A 14354-nucleotide genomic window follows, 5' to 3' on the forward strand; every position below is an offset into this window, starting at 1 on the left:
TCTCATCATTTGAAGATGACACAATGTGTTCAGCAATTAGAATAAAATAATTCAGCAAAGTAAGGTCAATGCAAATATCAAATAATTTATATATACTGATATATATTTAATAAAGGGAGAAAAAGAGAAATACAATAGGTATGTAATTTGTACTATTTTCCATATAAAACTACACAGAAGTGAAAAAGAATTATTGCTGCAATTTGCAAGAAATGATCGTAAATGTTGAGAAACAGAAGCCAGACCAAAGTATATGCTAATCTCAATAAATAAGTGTATCAAATCTTCATGTTGAATATCTTAAACAATATTACATGACAATTATAGCTCTATAAAGCTGGAGGGGAAGAGTACATATTTTTAATTTTACTTACATATAATCCAAGGGCAGGCAAAACAAATCTACTGTGACAGAAGCCAGAATAAGGGTTACCTTTGGGACATGTATTGACTAGGAGGGGCAAGTGTTTTGTGGCATGCTAAAGTAATTTATATCTTGATTGGGTTGTGTTTACATGGATATAAACATTTATATAAACTCTTCAAGCTATACATTCATGATTTGTGGATTTTATTATATCCAAGTTATATAAATAAAAAGTTTATTGGTTAAATAGTACACATTGTAAAATATTTGGAAATTATATTATATACATTTTGTGTCATATAACACTGAATCAACTCCATAAAAACTTAATATCTATTTATTTAACTGATCCTTTTGTTCCATGCTTTTTATTTTTTTTTTTAATTTTTATTTACTTATGATAGTCACAGAGAGAGAGAGAGGCAGAGACACAGGCAGAGGGAGAAGCAGGCTCCATGCACCGGGAGCCCAACGTGGGATTTGATCCCGGGTCTCCAGGATCACGCCCTGGGCCAAAGGCAGGCGCTAAACCGCTGCGCCACCCAGGGATCCCCCATGCTTTTTAAATTACGGACAAATTTTACCCTTAACGTGATTAATTATAGTTTCATATATAACAGAAAAGACAGTGTTTTACTAACCAATAAAACCTAAAGAATCTAATGCTTTATTTACAAGAGCTTTCTGTAAAATGTCAGATTTGTACCTGCATATTTTCAAGCAAAAGGAGGAAAAAAATCACTTTCCACATATTGTGGGAACCAGCCTTACCATCTCCTTCATTTAAAAAGTATTTAACTCTCTGACACATACTTTATCTTTGTATGAATCTTCTTTGTGGCTAATGAAAAATTATACTTGTGTTAAACTTCACAGAGAAATTCAAGTGACACACTGCCTGAGAAGTATTACCTAAGGGACTGCTTACATTCAGGCATATCTTTTTTTTTTTCTTTTTTTTTAAGATTTTGCTTATTTATTCATGAGAGACAGAGAGAGGCAGAGACACAGGCAGAGGGAGAAGTAGGACCCCTGCAGGGAGCCCGATATGGAACTCGACCCCAGATCCTAGGATCACACCCTGAGCAGAAGGCAGACACTCAACTGCTGAGCCACCCTGGTGTCCCGGGTTAGTCTTTTCTTATCGATTTTTAATTCTTTATGTATTAAAGAAACTAGTCCCTCATCTGTAATATGGGTTCCAAGTATTTTCCCATGTTGTCATTTGTCCTTGCTTATTTTTATAATGCAGATGTTTTATATTTTATGTAGCTGAATTTCATAACTCTTTCCCTTATGGGTTTTGTGTTTTAAATTACAGTTCTAAAAGTCTTCTCAACCCCCAATTATTTTTTTAATTTTCCCATGTGTTCTTTTAAAATTTTTATGATTTCATTTAATACACTTATATCTTTGATCATTTTGGAATTTATCCTTGCTATGAGGTAGGCCTTCAATTTTTTCTATTTTTTCTATTTTCCACTGATACATATTGAGTTTTCCCCAAAATACTTACTGAATAGCACACATTACCCCTATTGGTATTTGAGAAGCCATCTTCATCATACCTGGATCTTCCGTGTTTTTGAGTATATTTTAGACTTTCCATTCTATCACATTATGCCTTCTATTCAGGCATTAGCACTACAAGGTTTTAATTACTTAGACTTCATAGTATAATATCTGGTTCATTAGTCCTTGCTTCTTTTCATCTTCCCAAAGTTCCTTAGCAAAGTTATTTAATTGTCTAGGTTTTTAAAAAGCATTCTTATTATCACATGAATTTATAATAAACTGACATCTGGATGATGTTAAATATTCCCAGTTATGAACAAGGTGTAGTATCTTTTCATTTCTTCCAAATTTCTTTTATGTCCTTCACTAATGCTTGCTATTTTCTTCAAATATGTCTTAGTTCCTTATTAAGCTTATTTCTGGGTATTTTATTTTTGTTGTTCTTAAAATTGGCACCTTTTTGTCTATTACATCTTCTAAGTAGTTACTATCTGATACACTATTATTAGCGCTGTTTTGCAGATAGGAAAATTGAAGCACCATTAACACATCTCAGTCACTCCAGATTTGGCAGACTGTTTGCTCTCAGAAGTTTCCACTTGACATCCTGAAGAAGACACTGAAACAAGCTATTTACATCTCCAGAGACACACGAGACTGGGTTACAGACACCAAGATTCTGTCTCACTGAATGCTCTCTTCAGAAGTTTCCTCTCAAAAGCCCTGGGACAAAGTACTAGTAGACTTCCAATCCAAGACTGCATATACGTTAAGAAAGAGATCTCTAAGTCTCTGAAAAATCTCTGAAAACTAAGTAAAAGAAAATAAATCCTTAAAAGAATGATATGGGTGAAATCAATAGGCCAGAGATCTCGATAAACTCCTAGAGGGACAATAAGCAAGTGGGATCATACTGACTGGTAAGCCAGGGGAGAAAAACAGGCTGAAGGAAGCTATACTCCCACTTCTCTCCACAACAAAAGAGGTATTTGCCCCCAAGGAATTAATAAAAACTGGAAAATTACTCTGTAAAGAAATTTAACCATCAATTAGAAGGACTAAGGCTCCTAATGTGGGTATTTGCACCTACAAGAAGCTATATGCATCATGGGACTACTAATGAGAACAGTTAAGGGAAGGAGGCAAAGAAGGACAGATCTCTAGCTTAATAGTTCAAAGCACAAATTCTGTTCAGTCAGAACAAATAGCACATGTACACTGAATGAAGTCACAAAGCTGAAGAACACAGTAACAGAAATGTATTATTTACATGTACCAGCGTATATGCCATATCTAAATATGAAAAAGAACACTTAAAAATTATTTCCCTACTTAGACTGAATTTGGAAGACTAAAGAATAGTTTACTAGTGGCCTAAAGAACAAGTATAAGAAATACATCAAATCAGAAAATAAAAATGTAAAGAGAAACATATCATGAGAAAAGGACAGATTAAGGAGACCTGATATGCAATAAATAGGTTCCACAAGGAGACAATTACTGCAGACAGAAGAGAGGCAACAATTAAATAAATAATAGGTAACGATAAAAAAAAATCTGTCCTAACATGAAGACCTGAATCTAGGGATTGAAAGTCACCGAGCTCCAAGCTGAAGAACTGATGATAAAATACATGTAAACTAAGGATAAAAAGAAAATGCTATAAGCATTCAGACAGAAAGTACAAGTTGCCTATGAAAGAAAAAGGGAAAAGATGGCATGAGCATATGTGAGAAATCAGATTATATTGCTCACAGAACTTATGTCAACAAAGTACTCAAGAAAATATCTACCAGGAAACAAATGAACCAGAAGAGACACGTTAAGATGGAAGATGATAAAAAGGAAACAACAGTAAGGACTAAGCAATGATACATCACTAAATCCGAATGAATGATAGAAAAAATTAAAACATCTTAGTAAAAACCGAGGCTTTCTGGTGGGGTAGGAGCATGGCAAATTTACGAGTATCCAAAGAGGACTGAGGAAAAAAGAGAAGGAAAAGTATTCTGAAGATCTCATCTTAAGAGGAAGGAGAAAAGAGAACTTCACATCTGAGTGGAAGAAATTCTTTGATTTTCAAATAATAAAATACATATCTCAACGTAAGCATGGAAAGGGAAGCTAATCATTAACAGTATATAAAAGTATATCAGATGTTCTAAATTTAAATATCTAGAATGGTTTTGCTTGTTCTGATTTTAATCTTGCTAGGCTGTCACTTGATTTTCTTTTTAAAGGGACTATCTTACATTTATAAACAGAGCTTTATAGGTTTCAGGAATTTTCATTTACTACGTATGAACATAGAAATGACTGTTTAAGGGAGTTTAAATTTAAGTTAAATACAAAGGTTATGGAAAAACTGGTTTTCAAATGTTTAAATAAACAACCTAATGGTCAGGAACTTTCATATAGTATTATACTGTTCTCTAAGGCCCTTCATGAACATCAAAAAACTCACAGATAGATATAAGAAACATTCACCTTGGATTCCATCCCAAAGAGTTTAATTACTGAAATACCAAGAAAGCCTTGTACCAGCATGCCTCATAGGTAAGACAGATTTATTTCACAGATTATAAAGACAGCCTAAAGGCTACACTTCAATACCGCATAAAATTTTCTGAGATTAAGTGATGTTCACATCAGACTTTGCTGATCCCAATTAAATTTATTATCTTTGTGACACCGATAAAAGTGTGTTCAGTGAAAATTATATTTTATGTTGAAAGAATATTTTAAGACCTAACCTGTATTCTAGATAATAAATCCAATGTTACAGAATATCATCTTTGTTTGCACCATACACATCTTTTTTGGTATTATACATAACAGATTATTAAGGCTGAGATGCCTATAAAAAGTCACAGACTATAAAATAGACTTGGGTTGTGATACTGGTATATATGTCATTGGTTAATTGTTAATGCTACCTGTCTACCTTTCCAGGCTCATAAAAACTGACTGGGATGGTGGAGGGGTGCTTGGGTGGCTCAGTTAAGCATTCAAATCTTGATCTCAGCTCAGGTCTTGATCTCAGGGTTGTGAGTTCAAGCTCTCTCTTGGGCTCCACACAGGGCATGAAGCCTACTTTAACAATTAAAAAAAAAAAAAAAACCCTCACTGAGGAATCCCAAAATCAATAATTTACGAAGACAACAAAAGAACAGTCATGTTATTAAAAGCAGGGAGTCATGAAACAGCTTTACAGGCTTCCACAGTAGTTCAGCCAATCAAAATAAAGCATTATAAGATCTACAAGAAAAGCAAGAACCTAGAAGAAATATAATCCCATATTCCAAGCCATTGGTTACTTATTTAGGCTGCTGCAGTATCTTCTCACAGTATCATTTCAAATAAGGCAGAAAATTAATAAAACAACCAACCAACCAATCAAGTACATGAACTATTATTAAGCTTATGTTGCTATATAACAATAAAGACATTGTAAAAAATTAATATATGCTCACTAAGTTATCTAGTTTAATTAAAGTTAGAAGTTTTCTTCTCACTTAAGATCATGTTATTATGATGGAGATATAAGTAAAGGCATCTACAGATTGATTTTAAAAGCACATGATTCTATGGGGCACCTGGGTGGCTCAGCCGGTTGAGCAACAGACTCTTAGTTTTGACTCAGGTCATGATTTCTGGGGTCATGGGAAGGAATACGACTTCGGGTTCTGCACTCATTGCAGACTCTGCTTGAGATTCTCTCTCTCTCCTTCTGCCCCATTCTCTGCTCATGCTCTAAAATAATTAATTAGTTAATTAATTAAACGTGCACAGTTCTAAAGATGTGGTTCAACTATGCACTGTATCATCTCTGTGTTTCAAACAATATGTCATATTTGCCAGGCTATGTATCTGTCTAATATAATATAATATTAGAAAAGATTAACTAGATTATATAATAAACATTTCTAACCTTAAAATGTCAAAGAACCAATACCTTTCATGATTGCGAGTTAGTAATAACTGTTAGGTATCTAAAAGATCACATTATTGTATGTGCTAGTTCACTTTTATGTTTGTTGTATATATATCACCATTACTCAAAATCCCTTCCTAAGAAAGGAATTTCAGAACTAAGATTTAACAGTTACATATTTCACTAGTCTTTCACTTTCAAATTCATTTACATCTCGGTTCAAAATTTTGCTTTACCATATACTTACAACGTGGTCTATGTGTGCCTTTCTGAGTGACAATTTCCTCATCTGGAAAATAGGAAAAATACTACCAATTTTATAGGATTGACAGATAAGTGACAAACTGCACATAACATATTTGGCTTAATACGCTGCATATAACAACTCCAAAATTAAATTTTTCTTTCTTAAAATATTTAAAGCACCTCTCCTTTTCCTCTTCTGTACCATATTCCTCCTGACGGAAGGGCTCTTCTAATGATTCTTAAGGACTCTTCTACTCTAAGGATTATGGCAATCTCTAAATGTTCTAGTCGAAGAACTATTTTAACAGTGATAATGGGTAGGTAATAGCTTTACTCTACAAATGAGAACTCAGAAAATGAGAGATTTGTGAGTCAGTGGTAGACAAGTTTGAACTACTGCGATGAAGGAGATTGGGCAACTTCCCACAGTGCTAGAATGTAAGAAAAAGTATCCTTTCCTCCAGCCAATAAAAATAAATGTTATTCCAAAAGCTAATGGACAAATATGAATGCCCCTCTGTGAGTACTTCTTCCTGAGGCAGATGATAGCTAGAAGCACCACAAACCTACATCGTAGGTAGGGTATGATTTTCTCAGTCACGGTGTCACAAATGACACAATGCTATTGTGTGCAAATGAAAATTAACTAGAATGTAAACAATAACACAGTTTAATGTGTATTAGCACAGATTTTAAAGAAACACATGAAGAGTTTTCCGTATATTTTCTTAATTACTAAATTGCTTTTATTAAAACACTTCTCATGTGAAACACTGAGTCTACTATTTAGTTCTCCCAAGGTTACAGCTGCAACTGTCCTACCACAACCCTTCACCTTCGACACCCACACACACATTTTTCTGTTAGGCATTTTAGCTGGAACGCCGCTTCGAATGTCATAAAAGCACTCTGCTGCCACATTTCCTCATGTCTTACCGCTGAATAGGGGAGAAACACTACATGAAATATGGCCTTACCCAGATCTCTTTGTTGCACTGACAAAGAAAGATCAAATCTCAAAGGCATATTTGGTGTGGGAGAGCAATGATGATATTCAGATATGAAATACTATAAAAAGGATCAATGCCCTGTGGTGTGTCATGGCATTTGCCACTCTAGTGTTTGCAACAATGCAAACCTAGAGTTCAGTTTCTCAGGATGAAAATGCTATCACATAGTCTTGAAGAAAAAAGAAAGATTTGCTTTCAAATTTAACAGTCAGAAGAAAAACCCAGACAGGCTCCTGTTGCCTAACAAGTAAATCAAGGATGACAGTACCAAATCTATTACAACAACAAAGTCTGGATTATTTCTTCCTTTGACTAATACCCCAAAATAACTTTTATAATTTTAATACCAAGTTAAACAGTTTTAATACCAACAAAATACATGCTTTATTTTTTTCTAACTGTCCATGAGACACTGACCATATTATAAAGAATTTATGGAACATAAAAAAGCATATTTTGGTAGAGAAGTAGCTTACTCACATAGGAAAGGCCATATAAAATCATGGGAAGAATGACAAAGTTGATACAAAAAAAGAACTTCATATGCTAATAGTCCATTTTCATACTTTGAACATTAAACTTTTCTACAAAATTTAAAACACACTTATTCATTTTAAACACTGAGTGGGAAATTTAATGTGAGCTATCAAGACTTCCTTATATTTAATCCTTTCTGCCATTTATCCTTTAGTTTTTTTAAGATTTTATTTATGAGAGAGAGTGTGTGAGGCAGCAGGAGGAGGGGCAGAGGGAGGCTGAGAGAATCTCAAGCTGACTCTGCCCTGTGCACACAACCCAACATGGGGCTCAGTCTCAGAACCCCGAGATCATAAGCTGATCTGAAACCAAGAACTGGACAGTCAACAGACTGAGCCACCCAGGCTCCCCTATCCTAGATATTAAAAATCAGATCTGTGGATAAAGAAATTCTTTAACTTGAGAGAGACTCTTTCGAACATTAAACATAAAGACAAGATCTGATATAAATAATGGTATGTTCACCTACCCAAGCACTCACAGGTAAAATTATAAAAGATGTTTAATTGCTCACGTGGGTGGCAGTGATAATATAGAGAACAAACTTCTTCATGATTTAATAACTCCAAAAGAATGAATTTGCTAACCTGTTTGGAAAAAAAAAAAAAGCCTTCTAAAGTTTAAAACAGAATAAACCAATGGCACTCACAAAGACCTGTTTCTTCACCCATGCCACCAAACTTCAAGATCTGCTTAATTAGGAGGCATTCCCTAAAAGAAGTTATGAAGTTACAACTAGAAATTCAAAACCAAGAAAGATTCCCAAGAGGGGAAGGGGAGTAAGACATAAGGTCAGGGACAAGAGTAGGGATCAAAGCCATGAAATAATTAATTTGTACTTATGGTCAAAATGTTTCATACACATGAACAAAGCAACAGAAGTATCCATGCACCTGGGCACAGATACATATAAACATTCTAAAAAAGAGGAAGAAAAACCTATTATATTCAAATTCAGATCAAATCTATTGGGTACAAATCAGATACAGGAAGGAGTGGTACTTCATTCATTATGAGTCTCTACTTGAAATTCCTGAAATGCTACTACAAAACCTGTCTAACACCTTCTCTTCCTGGTGTTCTAACAAGTCATTTAAAATGCATTTTATAAGCTCAGGGCATGTTGTGGAATGAAGAGCGCTACGTGCAACTAGAAACCTGTTCTTTTCAGCTCCAAAACGTTCCCCAGAGAAAAAAAAAGATAGTCTCACCAGAGAAGAGATTAAAACTGGAAGGATCAGAAACGGGTGCAGGGGTGGAGAGAGTGGACAGAGGAACAAAAGTGAGAGAGAGAGAAGGGTGAATTCCATAATTACCTGAAGTCATCTTCCCTCTCTCCCTCTTCACTGCCAGTCATCTCGGTTATAACTTCAGAATCCAACCAAAAGACACTATCATCTCCCGAAGTGCTACTCTCACTTTCAGTCTCCATCTTGTATTCAAAAAATTTAATCCTCAAGGCATGAAATAAAGAACACCACCAATGTTCAAGTTGTTCGGCTCTGTTTATGTACACCCAGGTGTGTGGCTGATGCACAGTGATATGTGATCACGCCGGGCCACAGTCTATTACGTACTATTCTAATTACAGTTGGGGTAAAGACAGGAAATCACATAGAGCACACTCACTGCATCCGACGGCTCCACACCTGTGACACCGAGGCCCCTCCCACCGCCTCAGGCTCTGTGACCTACATAATCCAACGCAGAACCCAAATGAAGGTGAGTTTTCACTAATTATTGATCTAATAACTATTTTTCTCCACGCGGGTTTCCAGTTAACAAGTTAAAAACAGTTTCAAAGTACAAGCTTTTCTTATTTTGCTATTTCAAAATGAATTATGAAAGGTAAACCGAAAACCAGAAAGATAACACTATGATGTAGAAGTCTCCTGGGCCAACCACAAAGAGAGGCACAGTTACAGACCTCACAGTTAAGGAGGATCGCAACTCAGAGACATGACAAGCATGCAGCAGGGACCTGCCCAACTTCATGCCTTCTCATATTACACCCATCTTTCCTTCCCCGCAGTAATAACTGCCAGATACACCTTGCTCAGGCATCTAAAATGGGACATAACAGCCAGGCTTGTCCATGGCCTTTTAAAGAAAAATAAATAAATAAATACCAGAAGTTAAAAGACATTGACAATTACACCAAATAAAAGCATGCAACATTTTTAACACACCATTTAAACTGCAGACGCCCATGGCAGCAATAAAATGACTTGCTGGGAAAGGAGTGAAGACTACAGCATCTGTAACACTGACAATAACACAACTGTTACTCAGAAAATAACCACGTTGGTACCAACCACTGATACGTCAGATACTCATCTTTTGGCCCAGCAATTCCCTTTCTAGGAAATTACTGTTTCTTATTTATTTATTTATTTATTTATTTATTTATTTATTTATTTATTTTTATTCATCAGAGACACGGAGAGACAGAGAGGCAGAGACACAGGCAGAGGGAGGAGCAGGCTCCGTGCAGGGAGCCCGACGTGGGACTCGACCCTGGGTCTCCAGGATCACGCCCTGGGCCAAAGGCGGCTGAGCCACCCGGGCTGCCCTGGGAAATTACTTTATTTTCACAGGTGGAAATAACAAAGAAACAAATATTCACAGCAGTAAACTTTATAACAACAGAATAGCAAAAACCACCTAACTTGCTCATTAATGGAAAACTGGATAATCAAATTACGGAATCTCCACAGAACGGAATGCAATACATTTGGGTAGAGAAACTCAAGGCAGCCCTACTGGTCAAGACTAAGGCACAGTATCAAGGCAAAGAAAAAAGAGGCAAATGTGGACAACAGTATAGATGACATGTTCCCAAACACATTTTCAAAGAAGAGGAAGGAGAAACACACAGGACTACATGCACAGAAGATGCACAGGACAGTACCAGTGAGAGCTGCTGTCTCCAGGGGGAAAACACGGAACGAGAGGGAGACAGGTTTTCACTGTATCGTGCGCATATCACCCTTGCAAGAATAATAACTAACTTTAACAGTCTTTTATATCCCTCAGCAAAGAATAAGATTTTTAAATGTTAAAATAACAGTATTTAGGTCTGCTTTTTTCTTCTAAACAAATCTAACTCCTTTAATGTGTTTCATGAGTCCAATTCACCTTTCCTTTTAATTCTTTCTTTTGCTCCTTCATTACTGTCATTGATTTGCCTCACTTTCTCAAGCCCTTTCAAACCTGAAAATGTGAACTGTAAGCAGTAGTTTTACAGAGAACGCTAGGACGGTCTAATCAACACAAGCTCACCCAGGACATCTTCGTTTCTAGTCCTAGGACCACTGCAGAACCATACCTCCCCGCCCACCCCACTGCGGTGACAGCCTTCCATCCCACCAACCTGACCTATGCACCAAGGAAGACCTTCCACAGCTCTCACAGTTTTGACTCTGCTATCAGTTCAAAAAAAAAGGTTTCAGCTTCAAAATCAACCTATTTTCTGTTCCCTTCTTCAATAGCTAGTGAAAATCCAGGAGAAACATAAGGTAGTGAATGGCAGAGGGCATGTAAGGAACAAAGCGGAGTCGATCACTGGGGTTGCCAAAAGCTCCATATCCCTGAAGACCACAATTGCTTTCACTCCTTTCCTTGACTGCTTTAAAATCTGATCAGGCTTCACGTCCCCAACCAACTTTTGTGGGGGCACAAGTCTCTGACCTAAACCACAGGCCTCATCATGGACAGTTTACAACCAGTTGGTTCTTTATCTTCTACTGACCAAGTGATAAGAAAGACAAAGGGAAGGGGGAGTTTCTAAACCCACCGCAGCAAGAGGAAAAGGAATTTTAGCAAGAGTTTAAGAATCTGAAATTAGAATGTTTTCTTTTTTTCAAGAAAAATGTTTTTAAGGTAGCTTATTTTTCTAGCAGCAGTAAAGTAGTAATAACAACAGCAAATATACACTTACTTTCTGTGCCAAGCATTGTGCCACGGGCCTTACAAAATAATTCTAATTAATTAGGTAATCCTCACAGGTAGGAGCTATTTTAATCCTCACATTACAGGTGAAGAAATTGAAGTTTAGCATAATAATCTGTCAGGGTTACTCAGTTTATAAGTCTGCATTTAAAATACTTTTTAAAAATCTGCCTAAAAATCTAACCACCATATGAAGTATTTCTATGGAGAAAATACGTGGCTTTCAATTTCAACTACATTAGCTCATTAGCTTGGCCTGCTCTGATCTCTTAATTCTGTTGTATGCTGGCGACCTGCATTCATTTCTATACAGCATCCCCCACACATCTGGGTTGACTACAAAAAAAAAGGTACACATAAGTGATCACAAAACAAAACAGCAGCAGGGCAGGAACCGAGAACCCGGGTCCTGATACTCCCATTTCATGCTCCTTTACCAACACTTTAACTTAGAATTGTTTTATCAATTCTGTTCAAAACAGCCCGTGGCACATAGCCAAAAGGTCAATCAAGATCTCCTGAACTAGGCACCAAGCTTTATCCACAGAATGCTTCACAATTATGATTCTAAACACAGATATACCAAAAATTGTGTATTCTCAATGTGAGTAACATGTCTAGGTGTAATTAATGTATGTGTGTGTGCGTGTGTATAACTATTAGAAAGAAAAGTTAAGCATGAATCCTCCTAAAATATTTGCAACTGAAGACTTTCTTCCAATGTAAAAAGCACAAAATATAATGTACAAATGTCATCCATCATTAATCATTTTTATACTATATATTCATTCTAAATTCCAGATTACTTGTATCTTTAACTTGTTTTCCTAACCAAGTGTCCTGGTTGGCTCAGTCAGTTGAACAGCCAACTCGATATCAGCTCAGTTCATGATCTCAGGATCTCAGAGTCATGGGATCAAGCCCCAAGCCGGACTCCATGATCAGAGCGGGGTCTACTTGAGATCCTCTCTTGCCCTCAGCCTCAGCCCCTCCCCCTACTTGTGCACTCTCTCTCTAAATAAGTAATAAATAATATCTTTAAATTTTTTCAATTGTTTTTCTAACCAGTTGTAGGTGGTTTGTAGGTATGTTACACTGCAATAACTAACTTCAAAAGAATAACTATTTTCTTACTATACAATACTCTTGTGTTCTGAATCATCATACACAGACATCTAGTTGAGTTTACAAATCTATCGAAAGGGCAAACAATTATGTATACTTTATTTTGTTAAAATTTATTTAAGTAAAATAAATATATTTGTTTATTTATAAATAAATTTCATTAAAATATCTACAGTACACAATTTAACATGCTCCTCTATAGGTCGCTTTAAAAATAACAGAAAAATCTGTTTGACTAGAAAACCTATCATGTTAGAATAGATTTTGCCTCTTTAGAAATATATATTTCAAGAGGGATCTAACTCTGAACAACTCTTCAAAAATGCTAAACTTCAAAAAAGGGATATCTTAATAATACATCACTTCTATCACAATAATGTATGTATTTAAAAATATATATTGTATTCCATAAAGCTGTCTTATGAAACTGGAAAAAAATTTCCATAGAAATGGGAATATTTTGAAATCAGACATTGGTTCAAATTTCAACTATGTCATTTATAGATAGTGCAGCTTGAGGTAAGTAACTTAAAGTGAGTCTCAGTTTGGTAATCTCTAAAAGAGGAATAATAATAACCTTGTAAAGTTAATGTGTGGATAAGAAATAATGCATGTAATGAAACCATCATATTGCGCAGTAAAGATAAGATCCTCTCTAAAGGACAGACATCATGTTCATCATCACTGACACCATGGAATGCTTTTATTGTTGTAATTGTACAAAAACTGAGAAGATATTTCATCTTAAATACTTGGCTTTCTTTAGTTTTATCACTTAGCAATTTTTACCATATTTGAAGGAGAGTAGTAATCTCATAAATGAAAGGAAGTAAATCTCAAATAAGAAATAATTTTCTACTTATTTGAGTCCCTTTCATAAATGTAAAGAATGGAAAATCAAAAACTGAAAGTTCAAATACTCCTCTCATTACATTAATATAAGGATTACAAAGTACATATAAAACTAGATCATAAGACAATTCAGCATGACATTTCCAATCTCTCTAATAAGTGAATTTAAGTGGAAATTTAGCAAGTATATGCATAAGCTCTCAATATTTAACTAAAATCATCTATTGTTTTTAAATTCTGTATCCTTAGCCAACCAAAGATTAAAAGCATACTTGCTGGTATTCAAGTTTAAAAATAATATGCAGTATTTATTATAATGTAGAATACTGCCTTCAACAAATATATAATCTCAGGCTATGTTTTCACTGTATCAGTAACTACCATCAGTTGTTACACATTCTAAAATCTTCATCTCATGTAAATACTGACTGAAGAAAAATACTATGACAGTCTACCTAATCAGACTTCCTCAACACAAATTTTAACCATAGTGATATAGTCTGTTTGGTATCATTAACTGTAAACAAAAAAAAAAAATTAGAAACTATATAGAGCAGATACCATTATTATAAGAAAATATATATATATACACACATATAAAGACTTGGAGATCATATAACAAAAATACTCTGGGTAATTTTTACTTTTTTCTTTAATTTATCTACAATGTTTTTAAGCAGAGAGCCTGCTTCCCCCTCTGCCTGTGTTTCCACCTCTCTCTTGTGTCTCTCTCATGAATGAATGAATGAATGAATACATACATACATACAAACATACATACATACTCAAGAGCTCAAGGTGCTCTTGCACTAGGGAA

At 35.3% G+C, this 14354-nt stretch overlaps 1 protein-coding gene across 7 annotated transcripts in view; it reads right to left on the reverse strand.

Annotated features, from left to right (window-relative positions):
• ARHGAP32 (Rho GTPase activating protein 32) overlaps positions 1-14354 on the reverse strand; it is a 291519-nt gene that overhangs the window by 185955 nt on the left and 91210 nt on the right. For 2 of the 7 annotated variants that reach the window (XM_072822686.1, XM_072822685.1), the window contains exon 1: positions 8926-9056. The exons of the other annotated variants lie outside the window; for them this stretch is intronic. In XM_072822686.1, coding sequence (XP_072678787.1) covers positions 8926-9041 — 116 coding nt within the window. In that variant the 5' untranslated portion in view covers positions 9042-9056. Of the gene's footprint in view, positions 1-8925; positions 9057-14354 lie in introns of those variants that run through there. 7 annotated transcript variants of the gene reach the window in all.

Source organism: Canis lupus, chromosome 3, assembly GCF_048164855.1.
Source record: "Canis lupus baileyi chromosome 3, mCanLup2.hap1, whole genome shotgun sequence".
NCBI lineage: Eukaryota > Metazoa > Chordata > Mammalia > Carnivora > Canidae > Canis > Canis lupus.